The sequence below is a fragment of the Zeus faber genome (assembly GCF_960531495.2).
Source record: "Zeus faber genome assembly, chromosome: 11".
Taxonomy (NCBI): Eukaryota; Metazoa; Chordata; class Actinopteri; order Zeiformes; family Zeidae; genus Zeus; species Zeus faber.
The window spans coordinates 29,930,304-29,950,636 of record NC_137205.1 but is presented as its reverse complement, the minus strand read 5'-3'; the positions used below and the strand labels follow the sequence as shown (position 1 = coordinate 29,950,636).

Here is a 20,333-nt window from a genome sequence, read left to right as displayed (position 1 = left end):
ATGTGTTGCAATTCACATGCAGGCCTGTAGGCAACCGGTTTAGGCTAAATCCGAATCTCTATAATAATCTTAATAATCTTCAACTGTTGCATGTGAATTTGAGTATTGCGTATTCTATTTTTTACTATGTTTTTTACTATTTTTACTATGTTTTAATAGTACAGGAGAGTTGGAGCATCAGGAGTGTCTCCTATTCTAGATGGGTATTTGGTGTGGTGTGAAACCATCGTGATCATTAGGCGACTATTTGTATTTATTTATGTGATCTATAATAATTATATACATTTTATATCTATATGTATTAGATATTATATTTAAGATTGGATATTTATTTATTTTATACAGATATTAAAAATAAATATAGTTTATATTTATTTTGTGCTCTTTTTATTGATGCTTGTCCTCACTACACATGGTAGTTAAAAAGACAGAAAGAAAGATTTATATCAATGACTGGATGGGATTAAATAAAGGGTGTTATACCACACTACTACCAGCAGAGGCGGTAGGGAGGGTAGGTGGCTGTTGTTGAAATCTCGCGATAACTACCACCAATAAAAGGTGACGGAACTCTCGCCGTTTCTTCTTCCTGTTATACAGATCACGTAAGTCTGCGGCACGTCCCCCATCCCTGACAAAATCTGACTAAATCCGAAGCATCTTATATCAGAAAACATTAAAGTACTACTTAAACTATTAAAAAGTACCTTTCGGTAAAGCTGGCTGTGTATTTATTGACTTGAACATAGAAACATGGTATTTAACACGGCCGACGGAAGCCCGTTCCGTCAACATGGCGTCCATGGCGCTCACGTTCCCCCCGTGTTGGTTGTAATGCCGCTGGTTCTCACGTAGTCCGGTTCTATCGTTTTCCAGCAAATGGCGGACGACGCCGGTGGTAGAGGAGGTTTTCGCGGAGGTTTCGGTGCCGGTGGCCGGGGTCGCGGCCGTGGACGCGGGAGAGGCCGCGGCAGGGGCCGCGGTGCCCGGGGCAAGTCCGAGGACAAGGAGGTGAGTTGACGTGGATGACGGTGGTTGATGTGGCGCCTCGACTTATTAATAATGTATAATTATTATTATAGCTTCCCATGCGAAACATCACTCAGCACTTAACTGTCCCTGCCACACATTATTCATTCGTCCAATGTAAATATTCAGTATTTAGCATTTCATAATAATATAATTTCCGTTATACTTTTATTTACAGTTTCAATAATGATATAACATCAATTCCATAATATATTTATAATTTCCATAATGATATCATATAATTTCCTTAATATATTTGTCATTTCTGTTATAATGTAATACAATAGGTATAATTTTCCATAATATCATTTCTGTAATATATGCATAGTTTCCATAGTACTATATTTATAATTTCCAATGTGATCTAATTTTCATAATTAACTTTTGCACAAACGATGGCTTTGAATATCCTCATTAGTTGCACACATTGTCAGTAGGTACTCCTCATTTAGCTACCTACCTGTTAAACGACCGTTCAGACCAGCTCTCTGACCAGTACAATACCAAGCATCTCATCACCCTTAATACACTGTATACACTATATATACTATATACACTGTACACATCCCATTACCCTTAATACACTGTACACACTATATATACTATATACACTGTACACATCTCATCACCAGTCTCGTCCTGCAGTCAGAATTCACTACACTAGCGTTCACTATGGCCACACCCCCTTACCGTGAAATAACATGGGTCCTCGCTTATCGACCAATTCGATTAATGACCCGGTCCTAGGAACGGAACTCCTACTACTCCTAGGAGTACCTGTACTGCAAATTAAAGACCCCCGCAATACTTCTACATATTTTTTTTTTTTGTTTGTTTTTTTTTACATTGAGCTGAATGTATTGTAAGAACTGAGTGACTGAAAACCGGAGTCATATTCCTTGTATGTACTGTGTTGCCTGTACATGCATCACAGTTGTGTTTACTGTGTTGCCTGTACATGCATCACAGTTGTGTGTACAGGTGAAGTTGGCCCCTGAAGCCAGATTCTGATTCTAAACGCTGCTGTTCTCTCAAACAGTGGGTGCCGGTCACCAAGCTGGGCCGCCTTGTGAAGGACATGAAGATCAAGTCCCTGGAGGAGATCTACCTGTATTCCCTGCCCATCAAGGTAGCCTCATCCAGCCGCCCGACGGCTCAGGTTTCCCGGCGTTTGAGGCCGATTTTAAGAATGGTGGGGTTCTTTTTTGTTCTTTTTTTTTTTTAACGCCTCGCTTTTTGTTTAGGAGTCAGAGATCATCGACTTCTTCTTGGCCTCCGCTCTGAAGGATGAGGTTCTGAAGATCATGCCTGTGCAGAAGCAGACCAGGGCTGGTCAGCGCACCAGGTTCAAGGTGAGTTGTTTACCTGGTTGACCCTCTACCTGCGTTCCTGCAGGTCATTTAAGTCTTAAAATTAACATTTTTACAAATAATAGGCCTTCAAGTGTAGTCGTAAGATATGCTTACCGTGCTATCTGACCAAAAGGAAACTTGTAATAATAGTTCATAACCTTCCCAATCCCTTGATTCTGGCCTGTACCAACAATTTAGTACTTGCCTGCAATGCTTAGCGCTTAATGGCGAAAAAAGTTCAAGTTAACTCTGTTACCCACAGCCACCCTGTCCACGTTGGCTTATCAACACTCTGTGTCTTGTCCCCAGGCCTTTGTTGCCATTGGCGACTACAATGGCCACGTGGGCCTGGGCGTGAAGTGCTCCAAGGAGGTGGCGACCGCCATCCGCGGCGCCATCATCCTGGCCAAGCTGTCCATCGTCCCCGTCAGGAGGGGCTACTGGGGCAACAAGATCGGCAAGCCCCACACGGTGCCCTGCAAGGTGACCGGGCGCTGCGGCTCGGTCCTGGTGCGCCTGATCCCCGCCCCCCGCGGTACCGGCATTGTGTCGGCCCCCGTGCCCAAGAAGCTGCTCATGATGGCCGGCATCGACGACTGCTACACCTCCGCCAGGGGCTGCACCGCCACCCTGGGCAACTTCGGTGAGATTGAGTGGGGTCCCCCCGGGGCGCTGTGGCATTGCTGGGGCTGTCACGAGCGTCATATTTAAGTTGACTAGTTGTCATACAGAGAATTGACCAACAATTGAAGTGTCCTTTTTATGCCACTATCATAACGTATAATAGTGTAATACACCTGCTGCTCATGAACAATATCTAGACTGAGGTAGACGTTCGTGAAGGAACCTCCCTCTTTAGGGAAACGTAGCTGCTAAAAAAACAAAACAAAGGAAAGTCATCAACTCAGTCAGTGAACTGTGACCTCTCCTCGCTCTGCCCAGCCTCACCCGTGCAGTGGTGACGCTGTCTTATAACGGAGAAAGAGAAATGAGCGGAGTAGTGCACGGCAGAGAGACCCCGCCCTGGTCTCTTCTGTTCCCCCTTTCTGTGCTCTACATTCTGCCAGGCGTAAAGGATCTGAAGAGCAGCGGAGCGTCTGCATTGTACAGCCGAGTCGAATATTCTGAGTCTGGTCCGGCCCTGATATTTCTACTTCTCCCTTTCGCCTCTTCTCAGCCAAGGCCACGTTTGACGCCATCTCAAAGACCTACAGCTACCTGACCCCCGACCTCTGGAAGGAGACGGTCTTCACCAAGTCTCCCTACCAGGTCGGTACACGCCGGGTTAGGTTTTTTTTTTTAAATTTGATTCCGCCTCGTGAACGTGCGTGGATCTGATGGCTGTCTTCTTGCAGGAGTTCACGGATCACCTGGCCAAGACCCACACCAGAGTGTCTGTGCAGAGGAACCAGGCTGCTGTCCCCCCCGCCACCTCCTAAACTCCTCCGTACAGTGGCTTGTGGAATAAAGCGTTGAAACACCACCCAACTGTCCTTCATTTGATAATCGTGTTGACATGGTTAAGATCGCTATCATTATAAAGTTTGACCATTGTGAAAAACAGTAAACATGACTAATGGGTACTTAATTATAATTCCCTGTGGGAAAGTGACCTCGGAGAAGGTGGGACTTGAGTTTGTTGCTGTAGGAATATTTGCATTCGTTTAGCAAACTCTTGTCCAAAGCGACTTCCATGAGGCTAGAAACAACACGCATTGACCGTCGGAGCAGCCTCTAATTCCAGTGCCCGGGCGCCTGCTTCTAAATTCAACTGGATACAAGTGTTAGATAGCAGTACGGAATGTAATTATATAGACTAAGAACATACCATGCGAAGTGAAGTCTAATTCAAAGTGATCGCTCATCGGTGGTGTGGCCCACCTGGTGCCTGGGAAAGGAGCGAGCTGAAACCAGTTAAAATGTACATTTCCTGCTAGACCTGGCTGGTGTCTTTTGAGATAACCTTGCCTAGAGGGCTTGAAACATGAAATGCAGCTTGGAAAGATAAAATGCCTTTTAATGGTTTAAACACTAATTACCATGTGCTGTTATCTATTTCATTTTTCATTCAACAGGCCACCATAATGTTTTGGGGGGAAAAATCTAGATTTTTAATGCAGATGCTCAAGTTTCTATAACGGCTGTGCTACCTTGCCCCTTTTGCAGCTACTTTAGTTTTCTAAATAGTTTGCTCCTCAACATCAACCCTCACTAGTCCATAGTGATTTTCAGTTACAAACCATTCCGTGTGAACATGCTCTTAAAAAAACCTTCGGGTCAACTTGTCCAGTTGGAACCATCTTTGGATTGGATTCAGATTTTTTTCCAGGGTTTGTCAAAGCCGGTCGGCCGACAAAACCCTCAAATAACATCCAGAAGCACGAGTCTTATTACATAAACTTTATTTTACAGTTATCACACAGAGGGAGAGACCCAGTCGCAGGGTTGTATATTCAGGCTTGTTCAGCCTGAGCTGCAATCATCCTTTCTTTCTGCTTCATCAGACACTTTCTTCCGCTGGCGTAGGCTCCCAGGTCGCCGTCTGGAAACAGGCGGAAATAAGTTTTGTGGGGTGCAAGAGTGATTAATAGCACTAAACAGAGTAAAAAGTGTATATATATTTCATCAATATAGTAGATCTTCAGGTTCATAGCATTACTTGTGATTGTTGGTCCAGTATGTAAATATATAATGAAAACACTAATCCGCTATACGATGGATATGGAGGTGTTCCCCAAACTCCAGCCGGGTGGCAGTGCGGTACTCACAGCGCAACTGGAAGGCCTTGGCGACGTCGTTGAACTGCTGCAGCTCTTTGGCACAGTTCTGTGGGAAGCTGGCCCCCTCCCTCTGCTGGCAGGCCCTCATCCTCTCCTGGATCACCTTCACGATCTCCTGGTCCACCTTGCTGAGGCGGGGTGGGGTGTGGAGACGACACCGTGAGATGAGAGAAGAGCAACATGTCTCTAACAACGTCCTCTGAACTGAAGCACAAAATAATATTATGATAATAAGGTACTAGTATTTAGTGGATTCCTGTTTGGTGAATGGATGGATAAACAGACAGGCAGGCAGATCCTAAACAACAAATATCCTAAAATTAATGATGAAAAGATAAATTAAATCTTATGAGTGAGCATCTGTTTAAATATCACCAGAGGTTCTCCTACAGATGCAGGAGTCACATGGGAATTAAAAAGTCCCTGTAGATGGGTTTCCCAGCCCAAAAACCAGAAAGCAAAACCGCAAAGAGGTTTTTATTTAAATTAACCTAAATTTTACCAGGTCAGTGTCTTTCAGAACCTCTTGGACAAGAGAGACCAAGAGCCAAAAAAGCAGCGGCACAGCATTCCTGAATACACGACCCAGAAACACAAGAGGGAGGGTCCTACAACACAAAACAGCATCTACACATCCAGGAGGTAACACCGTCACCACGTCCTGGACCGGAAGCGCGAACCAAGCCGAGCACATCCTCCACGGTTTGACCCGTCACAGCTGTGTCGCGGTGAAGCAGACACTTACTAGTCTCTCCTCCACTGCATCTCCGCCTCGTAGTAGCAGACGTAGTCTCCTCTCTGACACTCCGTCAGATCAGGGATGCGTCGGAACTTCTGGTGGTAGTAGACGGATTGGTTGCCAGACTGGACGCTCTCCACAAATCCTAGATGGGATGGGGGCAGGATAGTATAGTATATAGCATATAGTATGGTAGTATAGTATATAGCATATAGTGTAGTATAGTATTGTATAGTATAGGGGGGTATTTAGTTCACAAGAACATTTGAGAACGTTTTAGAACTGCTACCACATTGACGTTGAAAACACTGATCTGCAAAATGATGCAGGTGTACTAGTACCAGTACTACTACCACCACTACACTCCTACTACTACTAGTACTAATACTAGGTGTAAGAGTGTGATACCTAATGCTTCTCAGACAAACTCGAACAACATTTTTAACTTATTTATGGACGAATTATTCTATTATTGAATAAAGTATTGTGGGTAAGTAAACAGGTAAATAGTATATAGTTAGTATTAGGTAGAAGCAGGTTGAGAGCTAGGTTGTTAATGGACCAGTTAAATTGATCTCATACAGTAAAGTTAAGAGATGGAACTGGAACCGACCAGGACCTTATCTCCACACACCTCCAGACAGCACAAGCTTTCTCTTTACCCTTTCCTTGACTCGTTTTGACAAGAAATAATCATTAAATCAATGGAAAATAAGTTAAATCAGTCGGATGACTTTGACATGAACGCCGCATAAACCAAAATGGAATGCTTAATGGCTTTCAAGGCCTTTCAAATCCAAACGTAGGGACTACTTAATGACTTTGGGGGCCTACTGTCCGTGAGGAATAGCCCAAGTGAAGGTTTTATTTGAGCAGTTTGGGGACGCGCGGGCGCCCCGGAAACTCTTGTTATGACGCTACACCCGCAGTGTGCCGGGGTTAGCTTGGCTATACACTGTTAGCATAGCGTGTTTACGTGGGTGGTTTCTCACAGGCAACGCTGTTGTCTTTATTCCACTTGTTACATCTGTTCAGAAAATAAAAGGCACTTTGTGAGGTCGCGGCCGGACACACAGACTTGAACCCGAACCCCCGGCGCGTCCCCACCTCTGAACGTGGAGACGGGCAGATCCACCGCGTAGTAGAAGAGTTTGGAGGCGATCAGAGCCGGGTTCGGCAGGTCCGTCTGCTTGTCCACCGCCGGGGTCTGTCTGGGGGGCTCCGGGTAGGCGTCTCGGTCGTGGTCCGAAGGCATCCCGCCCTTATTTTGATTCGTTTTTTGTCCTTCAACCGGGAAACACAGAAGAACGAGAGGATCCTCCGGCTCGACCTCGTCCGCTCGCCTCGACGCGCCGCGCATGCGCAACAGAAACAACATGGCGCCGTAGAGGTCAGTTCAGTGTGATATTGTCATTGGAGCATGTAGAGTGTGTGTACAGCACATGCACAGAAACCTATTCTACCTGGGTTTTACTGCCATCATTCAAATGATTTTGCATTCCACCGATGAAAAGGCTATGAAACCGGTTAGAATGTTTAAAAATAAACATTCTGTATTGTACCCTAGCTGTTCTGTTTGTGTATTAGTAAGTGTTCCGTAAATAAATCAACACAATTCAGGTTAATTTTATTTTACCAATATCAAAGATTAAAAAAGATATATTGCTCAAAGAAAGACATTTGGGCTATATGGTGCATTTGAAATGCTCTACTTTTGAAATTTCAATCAAATTATTCAAATTAAACTGTTACTAGAATGTTTAGAATCAACTAATTCACACTCCACTTTAATGCACATATCTGTACATACATAAGCATATTCCCTCTATCTATTCCATTTTATTTTTATTGTATTTTATTTTATTCTATATTTTTTTATTTTATTCTATAAGTATTCAACTTACTGTATAATGTTTTAGGAGTCAGTCGGTCTATTAGAAATATATATATTTTTTTCCTAGAACATATTGTGTGTTATCACCGGGTGCGTTGCATTACATTTCACTGCATATATGTATGAAAGTATGTATATGTATGTGACAAATAAAAATCTTGAATCTTGAATCTATACATTATGCATCCCCTTTAAAGGGGACCTATTACCCAAAACCCACTTCTTCAGTGCTTGGGCACCTGCATTTGGGGATCCGATGGGTCCAGCAAACACACGCTGTGAAATAGGATGACCCAGTCCAGTTTTATTTTGTGAGCTGTAATGAAAGCCTGTGAAGGACGATTTGTGCCAATATGAATTAGTTACATAATCAATTACTTAAAAAAGTTAACAGAAATAATTAAATCCAACACATTTATTATTTGTGTCCATATTTAATGATTTATTCCTACATATAATTATTTATTCCTATATATATGAAAGTATGTATATGTATATGTATGAAAGTATGTATATGTATGTGACAAATAAAAAATCTTGAATCTATAATTATTTATTTATATGTTCAATTATGTATTTCTGAATGTAATAATTTATTTGATATATAATTATTTATGTATTTAATTATTTATTTCTACGTGTAACTATTTATTAATATATTTAATTATTTATTTCCATATACAATTATTCATTTCTATATATGATTCATTATTGTCACATTTGATATTGGCACAAATCGTCCACCATACCTCCATGGTAAACAAAAGCTGCTGCCCTCCTGCACGTCACCGAGGGAGTCGCTCGCGATTAGACACGCCCCCTCCACCTCAGCAGCCCCGCCCACTGCCTGCGCGCCATCGCTCTCTCGCACGGAACCGAACCGAACCGAACCGGGGGAAACCGGACCGAACCGAACCGGGGGAAACCGGACCGAACCGGGGGAACCGCGCGTCATGTCGAAGCTGAGAGCAAAGCACGGGAACTGCACCGTCGTGGGCTGCGCGGAGCAGCACAAAACGCTGCACCTGCCCCCGGCCTCGGAGGAGAGGAGAGCCGAGTGGGTCCGCTTCATCTTCGACGGCGACGCCCCCGCCACGGTGGTCAAAAACCTGTACGTGTGCGCGAACCACTTCGCGTCCGACTGCTTCACCAACCTGGGTCAGTACCGCGCGGGGCTGGCCAAGAACCTCAAGCTCAACGAGGAGGCGGTGCCGACCGTCCGGGACAGAGCCGCGGACCGGGGAAATGTAAGCGCTTTAAAGGGCACTTGTGCTGCGTGTTTGTTTTGCGTTAGCTTAGCATTTAGCGCTAGCTTAGCACTTAGCACTAGCTTAGCACTTATTCGTCGTTTCATTACATTTTACATTACATTTAGTCATTGATCAGACGCTTTTATCCTAAGCGACTTACAATTATTCAAACACCGACGGACGCAGCCATCAGGAGCAATTAGGGGTTAAGTGTCTTGCTCAAGTTTCATATGAAGTTACTCGTGTTACTTGCCGCAGGATCCCAACAGCGACGTGGTAAATACTGTGGCCTTGACCGGCACCCAGCAGCTAACACGCCAACACCACAAACAACTCCACATGTGAGATGAAGTGCAGACCGTCGCCGACAAGGGCTGTGGCTCCTAAATGAGCCTGAACTCAACCTGCGTTTTCGAATTATTCTTACACTTGTACTTAAATACTACTGTAGCTCCTGGCGAGCTAAGCCTAGTTGGAGGTTATATAAGCACCAAAAGGTAAATGTGTATATATATATATAAACAATGTCATTTTATCTTGTTTTTACTCATTTGTCACGATGGTGAACGGCCGCAGGACGCATGACGACCGTCCGCCTTCCCTCTGATTTTCGAGGCCGCCCCGTCCGCCCGAGAACCAGCACAAAACTTTTGTCGCCGGAAACGCTCCGGGTGGCGCCGCACGCCACGCGGGCTGGGGAAGCTCGACTCAAGAAAAAAACCAAAACACATAAATGAACGGGCCCCAGGTCGAGATCCATAAAAATCGTCTGTGTTGGCTGGAATATTTATATCTGGATTAAAAAGCAGTAGAAGTAGCAGTAATGGTACAAAACAACACAATAATAATGTAAATGATATGACTAACGTATAGTGTTAAACAATACAAAGAAATGTAGAAATAGCATTTATAGTCCAAACAAATACAATACAATTACACTTTAGATGATGTGAATAATGTATAGTGTTAAACAATAGAAATAACAGTAGTAGTACCATACAAAAAATACAATAATAATGATGTGAATAATGCACATCGTTGAACAATAAAAACAATACAAATAGCAGTTATAGTACAAAAATACAATAATAATAACATGATGTGAATAATGTACAGTGTGTGTGTAAGAAGTCACTTTTCCGCTGCGCTGTGGACACACATTTGGGTCTCTGATGCTCTACCAACACACACACGCGGTGAAATGAAACAACCCAGTCGGCCGTTCACGTTTGCGTCTCAGTCCTATGTCACATTGAGACGCGTTAGAATCAGAACCGCCCCCCGCCTGAGTGGCTCCACCCACGGCCCGGAGGAATTCCTTTATGAAGGAGCCATTTTGTTTTCCTAGCGCTCGCCGAGCCGCGCGGCGCCATGTCGAAGCGGGCTAAGCACAACTGCTCCGTCGTGGGCTGCACGGAGCAGCACAAATCATTGCACCAGCCCCCGGCGGCGGAGGACAGGAGGGCCCAGTGGATCCGCTTCATTTTCGACGGCAGCGCCCCGGCTACGGTGGTCAAAAACCTGTACGTGTGTGCTAACCACTTTGTGTCCGACTGCTTCACCAACCTGGGTCAGTACCGGGTGGGGCTGGCCAAGAAGCTCTACCTGAACGAGGAGGCGGTGCCGACCGTCCGGGACAAGACCACAGACGAGGGAAATGTAAGTGTCTAGAAAATGATTGTGCCGTGCGTTTCTTTTGCCATTTATCATTAGCTTAGCATTTAGCACCAGCTTTGATTTTCACTCAGCTTTTAGCTAACAGTAACACAGTAGCTGAGGTAATATAAGAGATGTCATTTCATATGAAGTGACTTATGTTACTTGCTGCAGGATCCACAATAACTTTGTAAAAACTGTAACTTAGATTAGCACCCAGCAGCTAGCATGCTAACACCATAAAGCTGTAGTGGTCCACTGGGCAGTGTAAGGGAAGCTGAGGCTAATATGACCTTTTTGATCGACAAATACACTTTGCGTTAGTGTAATACCAGTATCAGTGACTCACATGGTAAAAGTCGCTTTTTGCGCCGGGACCTTATCCTAAACAGAGAATAAGGTTCCGGTGTTACCAACCTTTTGGTGTCACAAAAGTTCCACTCAAGGTCAAGTGTTGGACCCGGTCCGGATCTGAACCCACTTTACTTAGACTGGTCAAATCTGGACTAGATTATCCCAGGGAGGCCAAAGATTCTTAAAAACATAGTCGCATATTTGTGAAAATCAGGTGGACACTATGCTGTAAATTCCACCATATGCCTGTTTTTACAATGAGAATAATAATAATATCACAAATCTGCAACTATGTTTCTAAGAATCTTAATCCTCTCTAGGTTAATCCAGCCCAGATTGGAGCAGTATTAGTAGAGAGGTTTTTGATCTGGACCTTGTCCAATGTGGTCGAGATGTGAAGAAAAAAGCGGTGAAATCTCCTTTTTTTTTTTTTTTTTTTTTTTTTCCCCCGCATTTTCACAAATCAGAAGTGGTGTTAAAAATGCAATATGGGCTTGTTATTGTAATCTAGTCCCGGCTTGACAAACATTTGTGCAGATCCAGGCCTAGTTTTAGCTGGTCTGCGTGCACAAAAACGGTCTAAAAATTGAGTGGAACTCGAAGGCACCGTGAAAACAGACGCTGTGAATGGGCTGCTCATTTTGGCGTCAAGTGAAATTGGGGGCCGACTTCAGCATTGCCTGAGGTCATATATCATGTCATTATCTGGAAAGCTCCTGGCGCTACTTGCGGCAGGTTTTGGGCACCTCAGAGACCTATATTAACTTGTTGAAAAGTGATAGAATATACATTTTCTTTATTTTTCAACATCCTGCTTTACCCTCGTCTCCGTGCTGAGGTCACTTTTGTTTTCTCCAAAGTTTGCCTTCTGATCGATTCAATTGTTTGTTTTACTTTTGTTGTTCACTTGAAGTTCAGGGATTATCGTTGTACTTTTTTTGTGAATGTTCATTAGAGGTGTGGAAATTTCTCGGTATTAGGATGCGTCGCGATTCAGATGCAGTGACAGAACATAATCGGGAGATTGGAAATATTATTAGGCCGACATGAAAAAAAAAAATAACCCGGACACTGCCATTAAATTCCAATTAACGGATTTCATTGTGATTAAAATAACAGCCTACACAAAACTGAATTATCTCCACCGTGTTCGGGAAGCTCGGGTGACGAGGGAGATCGGGTGCTGGCCAATCGGAAGCCAGGCTGCAAGGCGCGCTGAGTGACATCGACCGGGCCGCGTTCGGCTCCACCCCCGCCGACGTCAGCCGGTTTTACGGAAGTGACGAACCTCATTGCTAAGCTAGTGGAGGATGCGGCTGCCGCGGTTACGGTGCGATGCCGTGGGTTTTGACAAATCCGTACAGGAGGCAGTGAACGCTCGCGCTGCGTCGGGGAACATGGACGGTTACGAAGCCGGCTGAGGAGGGCTGTGGACGAGGCAAAGCGTCGGCACAGGGAGAGAGCGGAGTCCCGGTTCCAGCCGTCTGACACGGGACACATGCGGCAGGGATTACGGAGTATTATGGACTACAGAGGCAGCGTGGCCACCACGGTGAACGCCGGTGCTTACGCATTAGTCCCCTGGTTAGCACAAGAGAACCGGGCACCGCTGCTGGAGGTGAGACAGGTGAACACCAGGAAAGTAGCCGGCCGGGGCGGCATCCCCGAGCGTGTTCTGAAAACGCGTGCCGACCTGCCCAGTGTTCGCCATCATATTCAACCTCTCCCTGCGCAGGCCCCGGTGCCGGTGGTTAATTAAGTCGGCTTGGACTAGACGGCTGGACCGAGGAGACAAAGAAGAAGATGAGTATTTATTAAGTACTGGCCCAAAGTTTTAAGAACATGCACCAAGGGTCTTTTCATGAAGAGAGCCGCGATCTCGGGGACCAGCTGGTTCTTATTTTCTCTGTGGTGACTTTTACCCGGCAGATGTCACACAAGGTGCAGTTACACTGTGGATAGTGTAAAAGCTGAACTTTGCTTTGTGACACAAGTTTGACGTTCAACAAAGATCGTAAAGTTCGGGACATTTCAGGGAACATCATGCGCACGTCAGGCACTGGCTATGGGACTAAATAACATGACCTTATATGGTTACATGGAAAGTACGGAGCAGGTAGATCACAAAAAAGGAAATGGGGGTGAGTGTGATGACCCGTCATTACCAAAAAAGTACAGAGGTGCCCATATAGAAAATTGGGGATGTGATACATTGAGATGCATCGGGAATCGTTGACAGGTGAATCGTAAACGCATTGTGAGGCCAGTTCAGATTCACACCTCTACCTTTCATCTATATGGACAGTTTACAGACCACCACCAGATATGTTTTGTTTTTTTTTGTTTGTTTTTTCATTCACAGCTGCTCTTCATGGCGGTAAAGACAGACCCCGCCACCAAATGTATACATAGATTAATACTGGATACATATCAAATATGGGATTTTTTTAAACAAACAAATCGACGGATTACCTCATCAAAACTTCTGTTTTCATCTGCAATTTATTAATTTTGGTGCATCTACTGCATGCATGTGGGTGTGTTTGTGCATCTACGTACACATTTTATATATATATATATATATATATATATATATATATAAATTATTATTATTGTCTCCTCAATGCAGCGCGTTGTATTTAATGCCAAATTAAATGTGCTGTATGAATAAAGTTTTCCTTTTTTAAAGACCAAAAGGTTTCGGGAAGTGGCGTGCCAGACTGAGCCAGAGACGGCGAAGAGAGGCGTTGATGCAGAATGCCAGACTGAGCCCACGCCCCAACCCCGGTGCAGGTTCTGTGGGGTGGTGGAGCAGGCTGCAACGGAGCAGATCAACAGAAAGACCCCGAGGAGAGGCGGCGGTGAGGGCGTGGTGTTGTAGTGGCATTGAAGTCATTTTCAAACAGATTGGATTTTGTGGAGTAGTGCAAAGAATAAAAAATGTATGTTTGGGATCAGATGGTATTTTTGGAAAGTCCTGTCTTAACTTCATTTTTTAACATGTAAACAATGGTCTCAAATTTCATTTATAGACTCAAACTACTTAGAAATAAGTAACGGCGTCTGCGATGGAGACGAGTCCAATGGTGCTGCACAGCGAGTTGATGTGAGAACACTGTACGTGAAAGGGGAGGAAGGGTCTGAAGCTTCAAGACACACTCCAGTGTCTCCAACACATCTAATAAATACAGATGTTAAGATAGAGACGGACCTGGTGATCCTGAGCGTAAAAGAAGAACAAGAGGAAGTTGGTGTTGACCTTCAAAAAGGCGGCGCGGCCTGTGAGAACATGGGACGTGTCGGCGATGGAGACGAGTCCAACGTGGCTGCACAGCGACTTGATGTGAGAACACTGTACGTGAAAGGGGAGGAAGGGTCTGAAGCTTCAAGACACACTCCAGTATCACCAGCACATCTCATAGTTACAGATGTTAAGATAGAGACGGACCTGGTGATCTTGACCGTGAAAGAAGAACAAGAGGAAGTTGACGTTGACCGTGGAAAAGGCAGCACGGCCTGTGAGAACCTGGGACGCTCTCAGACCAATGTTGATCCGGGAGGTGGTGGTGCTGGGATGCAGACGCTGTTTCGGGAACATCAAGACGACGTCGACATCAGCGGCGACAAAGGTTTGATCCCCCCCCTACACCCCACCTCGCTGGTGAGGTTCTCCATTTTAACAATGAAATAAGAGATGACTTGTTACGTGAAATGTGAATAATGGTCAAAACGACTTCTTCCTTTTAGATATGAACCCAGCAGAAATCAACATTGTTGTCGTTGGAGACCTCTCTGTTAATGCCTTATCAACAACAGCAGTCAAACAGGAGGAAGGATCTGAAGCAAGCAGCGGGTACTAGGACTTTGAGATCTTAAATAGTGACTCTTGAGATGCAGACAGACCTGTATCTCACTGATAAAAGTAAATGGTGTGGGCGGCAACAGATTAAATGTTTGTTTTTTTCCCCCTTAAATTAATAAATGTTTATTTCCCTCCAAAAGCAACCGAGATCCGCAAGACGCAGAATTCCTACGTGAATCCCTCCCTTCAGTCTGCTCTGCTGCTGGGAACAAGAGGAGTGAGCGGGCGGAGGATTGGGTGGAGAGTAGAACACAGGACGGTGAAGTCAACGTAGGAAACCCATGGGTGGCCAAGGCAGCGAAGAAATCCCGTCAAGAGGAGTCGACCACGTGACCTCCCCGACCCCCAGATGGTGAAGACTCATAGTAATGGGATGTATCACAGTTCTGGGGGAGGGTCTCATGTCCACACTGTGGAGATTCTTATTATTCATCTCCACCGAAGATTTATGATCAATACAATTAAATATATTTATAAAATCTTTTGTTCTCTCTGTCACATGGTAACTATATTATATAAGGAGGTAAGATCACGAATAGAATATTAAAACAAGTATTAAAATGGCTCACTAATAATGAAATCAGAATGAAACTTATTTGAAAAATGCATCATATAAGGAAAAACTATACACAAGAATTGGAACCTGCGTTGGTCTTGTATTAAATCAGATTTATTTCCTTATTAAATTAAATGAACATGGTTTGCTGCACAAAGGTATTTTTCCCCCATTTGATTTGCTCTCCCCAACAAATAAAACCACAGAATTTTATATTCAAAAAAATGGCCTGATTTATCATTTAGTCACAGTTCATCCAAGCATCCATTAAAGTTCAGGTTGATTTGTGTTCTTGTGAGAATTCCCTCATCTTCACTGTCCAGTGACGACACTTTGCATCAGGGTCCTGACGTCCCAGACCGGGCTTTGTCCCAGGACGCTTCATCCACTGTCCTCACCTCCAGCAGCACAAGGCTTTCCATACGTTGGACCATCATGGCTCTACTCCCGTCCGCAGCTCACCTTACTGGCCATCCACCTTATCTGTGCAGAGAGAAACACACCGTGAGGCAAAGATCTGAGGTTTGTTCCAGAATAGTGCTTAATCTCCTTGTTGGTTGATTATAAACATCACTCAGGGCTTGGATTACAAACAGCCGTAGATATCAGAGGAAGAAATCAAAAGTGTTTTATTTGTCAAATGCACAGTAAACCAGGGACATTCTGACACTGAAATTCTTGAGACATCAAGAAACAACTAGGTAGCAGGCCTAGGATATAAAATAAAAGTATAGACTTATTAAAAGTCACAAATGAGAATGGGGAAAAAAACAAACATAACAGTACAACATGAGCAGCAGTTTCAGAGACGGTAAAGAAGAGGAACATGAACAACAAAGTATTATAATATTGTTAATATAAAGTGTCGTAGTGCTGCATGAAATGATGGTGATGTACATTGAATGTAGATGGGATGTGAGCAGAGCATACGTACAGAGCATCATATGATCAATGTGATCACTGAGATTAATGTTGCTGGTTGAGAAGCCTGATGGCCTGGAGGTGAAAAACTGTTTAAGCCTGGTAGTCTGAGCCCCAATGCTCCGGTAGCGTCTAGCAAACGCAGCAACGTGAACAGTGTCGTCACTGTCGTCTTTAATGGTTTTCGGTGCTTTCCTCAGGCATCGGTGGCAGCTGATGATGGCTGTAGTCACCACCCTCTGGAGGGCCTCGTGATCAGCAGCTGTCGTACCGGGCAGTAATGCAGCCAGAGAGGATGCTCTCAGTGGTGCACCCGGAAAAGTATGAGAGATTTTGCAGCCATGCCAAACTTTTTGAGTCTCCTCAGGAAGTACTCGGGCTCTTCTGGGCAGTTTTTACTGCGGAGGCCGATTGCCTGGGCCGGGTGAGGTCATCGTTGATGAACACGTCGAGGAACTTGAAGCAGGAGACACTCTACTTCAGCTCCGTCGATGTGAATGGGGGCGTCGGTGGAGATGAGACCCAGGATGGTGGTGTCCTTTGCAAACGTAAAAATGACGTTGGAGCTGGTCAGTGCAGAGGAGGTGAGGTTGCCTCCTCCGCCCGTCAGGAAGTCCAGGGTCCAATTGCAGAGGGAGGTGTTAAGACCCAGGATCCTGAGCTTGGAAACGAGCTCAATCGTGTTGAATGATGAGCTATAGTCTATAAACAGCAACCTCACGTATGTGTTTCCATTATCCAGGTGGGAGAGGCCAGAGTGCACTGCCAGGTTGATGGCGTTGTCCGTAGAGCTGTTGGGGTGGTATGCGAATTGAATGGGGTCCAAGGTGTCAGGAAGGGTGGAGCAGAGGGTGCAGCAATGTTTCTGAACTGGATGGATTTTCACAATTGGTGAATTATGGGGGCAGTAGCTCAGGGGGCAGAGCGGGGTCATCTAGGGAACGGAAGGTTGCCGGTCTGATCCCCGGCTCCTCCTGGTAGTGTGCTGATCTGGCCTTGAGCATGACGCCCAACCTCCCTAACTGCTCCCTGGGCGCCTCTACATGGCAGCCCACTGCTCCTATACATCACTTACTAGGATGGTTAATGCAGAGAAATTGCAAATTTCCCTGTTGTGGGACTAATAAAGGTATAATAAAAAAATAATCTGAAAAGGTGGGTACCTCTCCATATGGAATGACGATAACACGCAATATACACGCATATCCTTGCGTTTAATAATCACTTCTTATTTGGGAACCGTGCACACAAAAACTAATTGATGTGCTTTTGTACCTTTGGGGATGAACTTCAGTGAGCTGCTGAATATTCAGAAGCGAGACAGTCCTTTGGATGGTCCGTCATTCACAAACTCATGGCCCAGTCCATTCCCACACTTTCCACATCGCACCTGGAACATGTTTTGGTGAACATGTAAAAAAATAAAAATATTAAGGTCATAAATGTGGGTCATCATTTGAGATTTCACACAAGTAAGATGCTTCAAAATCAAGGAGTCCCGCCCAATTTCTTAGTTTACAATGGAACACGGCAAACTAAAGTAGATATTGTTGTTTTCTTCCTTGTGAGGACACAGCACTGGGTCTTGACCACATCGCACCTTGAAAGCCCCAGGCCTCTCCAGGTGTTTGGCCACACTGTCCTCGTGGATGGTCTCGGTGAAGGCCGGCCAGGGAGACGAGTGCTCGTACTTGGACCGGCTGTTGAACAGCTGGTGGTCACACTTGGCGCACACATACAGTCCTGCGGCGTAAAAACCATCAAACATAGTCACGAAACACGATTCGACTAATGTCTGAGTCGACGGAATATTATCAGAATGTTATTGTGATATTGCTAAGTTCAGCCTCCACCTGTAAAAGAAAAACAATAGTCTCTACTTGTATAGGAATGTAATGCATCATATGCAAACAAAGCATTTTAAATGGTAATGTGAGAATAACTCCTTCTCCCAGGTTTGAAGTGAAATTATATTTTGTTGAGACATGTTCATAGAGACTACAGTATAGTAATAGTGTAGAAAATAGAAAATCTTCCTGACCTTTACCAAAAGTTTGTCCTATGCGTTGAATCACACTTGTATATTTTGTATATATTTGTGTATGTATGTGTTTTTGGCTATTTTTATTCATTTTATTTTTTTACCTTTTAAAACTTAATCTTTTTTGCCAATTGTCTGTATAGAAATGCACCGATCTTCACCCCAACAAATCCATCACATATGTAACTTGGCAGAATAAACTATGAGGGGATACAGGACACGATGGTGTTTCTTGTACCATCTCAGAGTTGATAGTGAAGACACGGCTGAATATAAACAGTACTTTCCTAACAAAAGGCGTCGTGAATGTACAAATGGAAGAGGTGAATTGGAGAATGTATGGAGAGAAGGTGTTATGACATCAGAAATATAATATCAGAGATATACTGTATATTAAACTACAAACTGCACTTCCACATATACATTGAATAACTGGCGGAGAACCTAGGAAATGTTTTCCAATCGTAATCAAATTATTCCCACTGATTTATGTTTTTAACTCAATTTAATAATTTGCCCAGAGAAATAGTTGAGGTTTGCACCAGTAAAGGGCAATGATGACCATGGCATATGAAGAGGAAAGAGCCCATTATGGCCTACGCAGCCCCTCATCAGTCATAAGTCTATTTAAAAAATAATGACATCACGAGTCCCTAACTTCATTAAATGTTATTCAGAAATGACATCATCAGTCTTAATGGCCAATGAGTTGGGCCCTCCCTGCTGGCCCCTGGCAGCCTATCCAGTTAATGGCCCATAATCTAATAAATATCTGTTTTATTCTTAACAATTTGGTGATGGCAGCGAGTTACAGTGAATTCACAGTCATTTCATCTGATCACTCTTCTTCTATTTCACTCAACACTAGTAAAGTGCCACGCTCGTGACGTCATCATTACGTCAGCAAAATCATGAAATAATAAATACAAACAGTCGTAACGACTTCTTTCTATGTATTGAAGTTTATTATAGTGTAAATAATAACTTATATATTCCGACCTATAACTAGTGGCCATCATCCGTTCATCGCAACCTTTCTTAAATATACTTTAGCTAATGCGAGTAAACAAGTTAGCTAACCCGCGGCTGAACGGCTTCTTCAGAAAACACGTCACTTACAAACACGTTCAAGTACTTAAGCGACAAACCGCAGAGCGACCTGTTTTGAAGTTGTCTTTGTAGACCTCGCCGCCAAAAAAGGAGCAGAAAGACATGTCGTAGTTTGAGTCCCAGTCAAAGGTGGCACTTTGGAGGCACGGAGCTCGACCCACCCGGCGAGGCCGTGCTGCGTTCACGTCCCGGGGGCGGGACGGCGGCCCCGCGATCCCACCTGACGTCATCAACGCGGCGACGCCACGGGCGGACGGAGAGGAGCTGGATTCAGGAAGTGAGACAGGACGTAGTTTCCCCCCTGGGATCGTTACAGTATTTCTGGTTCTGGTTCTGAACCAGATTCGGTTCCGTTTAAGCGTCCTTTAAATGTTAGACGTAGACCAACAGAATACACACGATATAGGCGAAGATAAACTCATGTGTGCTATCGGGTCGTACGACGTTGTGACGCATGTGAATATTTAACAAGATGAGCAATCCTTAATTCCCATGTGACTTGAACGCAGCGCGAACGTACACAAACACGTTTCCGGCGACAACGTCAAAGTAAAGGTCATAACGCGGCGATCGATTCGCTGTGGTTTGTTTGTTTTTTTTTGTTTTGTTTTCTCCTGTCGAAACGTCCCCACCGTGCGGAGGAGGAGGTGGAGGAGGAGGAGGAGGAGAACGAGGAAGAGGAGGAGAACGAGGAGACAGCGCGACGTGGGGTCCGCCACGTCAACAGACTTAGACGTTCAGACTTCTCGTTCCACTCGTGTTGGTGTGTCGTGTGGGACTTGAAACGTC

General features: G+C 44.5%; 4 protein-coding genes across 6 annotated transcripts; 2 read left to right on the top strand and 2 right to left on the bottom strand.

The window, feature by feature from the left end:
* Positions 1-571: 571 nt before the first annotated feature.
* rps2 (ribosomal protein S2) lies at positions 572-3,864 on the top strand. Its single transcript, XM_080009657.1, has 7 exons — positions 572-605; positions 877-1,011; positions 2,069-2,158; positions 2,274-2,381; positions 2,691-3,024; positions 3,559-3,650; positions 3,737-3,864. The coding sequence occupies exons 2-7, from the start codon at positions 880-882 to the stop codon at positions 3,818-3,820; spliced, it is 840 nt and encodes a 279-aa protein (XP_079865783.1). The 5' UTR covers positions 572-605; positions 877-879; the 3' UTR covers positions 3,821-3,864.
* A 902-nt stretch (positions 3,865-4,766) lies between these two features.
* Positions 4,767-7,170, bottom strand: ndufb10 (NADH:ubiquinone oxidoreductase subunit B10). Its single transcript, XM_080009197.1, has 4 exons — positions 7,008-7,170; positions 5,907-6,045; positions 5,150-5,289; positions 4,767-4,923 (listed from the first exon to the last, which is right to left on the bottom strand). Exons 1-4 carry the CDS (start codon positions 7,153-7,155, stop codon positions 4,835-4,837), a joined length of 516 nt encoding a protein of 171 aa, XP_079865323.1. The 5' UTR covers positions 7,156-7,170; the 3' UTR covers positions 4,767-4,834.
* On the top strand, positions 7,166-15,419 carry LOC307236703 (uncharacterized protein). Of its 3 annotated transcripts, XM_080009194.1 has the most exons (7): positions 7,166-7,290; positions 8,562-9,041; positions 10,620-10,703; positions 13,744-13,915; positions 14,087-14,683; positions 14,802-14,907; positions 15,057-15,419. In XM_080009194.1, exons 2-7 carry the CDS (start codon positions 8,748-8,750, stop codon positions 15,247-15,249), a joined length of 1,446 nt encoding a protein of 481 aa, XP_079865320.1. In that variant the 5' UTR covers positions 7,166-7,290; positions 8,562-8,747; the 3' UTR covers positions 15,250-15,419. The 3 variants fall into 3 exon arrangements, with proteins under 3 accessions (XP_079865320.1, XP_079865321.1, XP_079865322.1); XM_080009195.1 differs by lacking the exon at positions 7,166-7,290 and having other exon boundaries at positions 8,973-9,041; positions 9,621-10,703; XM_080009196.1 differs by lacking the exon at positions 7,166-7,290 and having other exon boundaries at positions 9,013-9,041; positions 10,393-10,703.
* Positions 15,420-15,570: 151 nt separating this feature from the next.
* Positions 15,571-19,761, bottom strand: msrb1a (methionine sulfoxide reductase B1a). Its single transcript, XM_080009198.1, has 4 exons — positions 19,594-19,761; positions 17,994-18,136; positions 17,669-17,783; positions 15,571-15,955 (listed from the first exon to the last, which is right to left on the bottom strand). The coding sequence occupies exons 1-4, from the start codon at positions 19,646-19,648 to the stop codon at positions 15,936-15,938; spliced, it is 333 nt and encodes a 110-aa protein (XP_079865324.1). The 5' UTR covers positions 19,649-19,761; the 3' UTR covers positions 15,571-15,935.
* Between the last annotated feature and the right edge of the window lie 572 nt (positions 19,762-20,333).

What these genes read in the sequence shown, in the direction of transcription:
- LOC307236703 (XM_080009194.1), top strand. Translation starts at nt 8,748, where the DNA reads ATGTCGAAGCTGAGAGCAAAGCACGGGAACTGCACCGTCGTGGGCTGC. An exon ending in GAGCCGCGGACCGGGGAAAT is followed by an intron (nt 9,042 to 10,619) that starts GTAAGCGCTTTA and finishes AACCTGGGTCAG; the next exon opens with TACCGGGTGGGGCTGGCCAA. An exon ending in AGACCACAGACGAGGGAAAT is followed by an intron (nt 10,704 to 13,743) that starts GTAAGTGTCTAG and finishes CCTTTTTTAAAG; the next exon opens with ACCAAAAGGTTTCGGGAAGT.
- ndufb10 (XM_080009197.1), bottom strand. Translation starts at nt 7,155, where the DNA reads ATGCCTTCGGACCACGACCGAGACGCCTACCCGGAGCCCCCCAGACAG. An exon ending in GCCCGTCTCCACGTTCAGAG is followed by an intron (nt 6,046 to 7,007) that starts GTGGGGACGCGC and finishes CATCCCATCTAG; the next exon opens with GATTTGTGGAGAGCGTCCAG. An exon ending in CAAGGCCTTCCAGTTGCGCT is followed by an intron (nt 4,924 to 5,149) that starts GTGAGTACCGCA and finishes GCCTGTTTCCAG; the next exon opens with ACGGCGACCTGGGAGCCTAC.
- rps2 (XM_080009657.1), top strand. Translation starts at nt 880, where the DNA reads ATGGCGGACGACGCCGGTGGTAGAGGAGGTTTTCGCGGAGGTTTCGGT. An exon ending in TGTATTCCCTGCCCATCAAG is followed by an intron (nt 2,159 to 2,273) that starts GTAGCCTCATCC and finishes CTTTTTGTTTAG; the next exon opens with GAGTCAGAGATCATCGACTT. An exon ending in GTCAGCGCACCAGGTTCAAG is followed by an intron (nt 2,382 to 2,690) that starts GTGAGTTGTTTA and finishes TCTTGTCCCCAG; the next exon opens with GCCTTTGTTGCCATTGGCGA.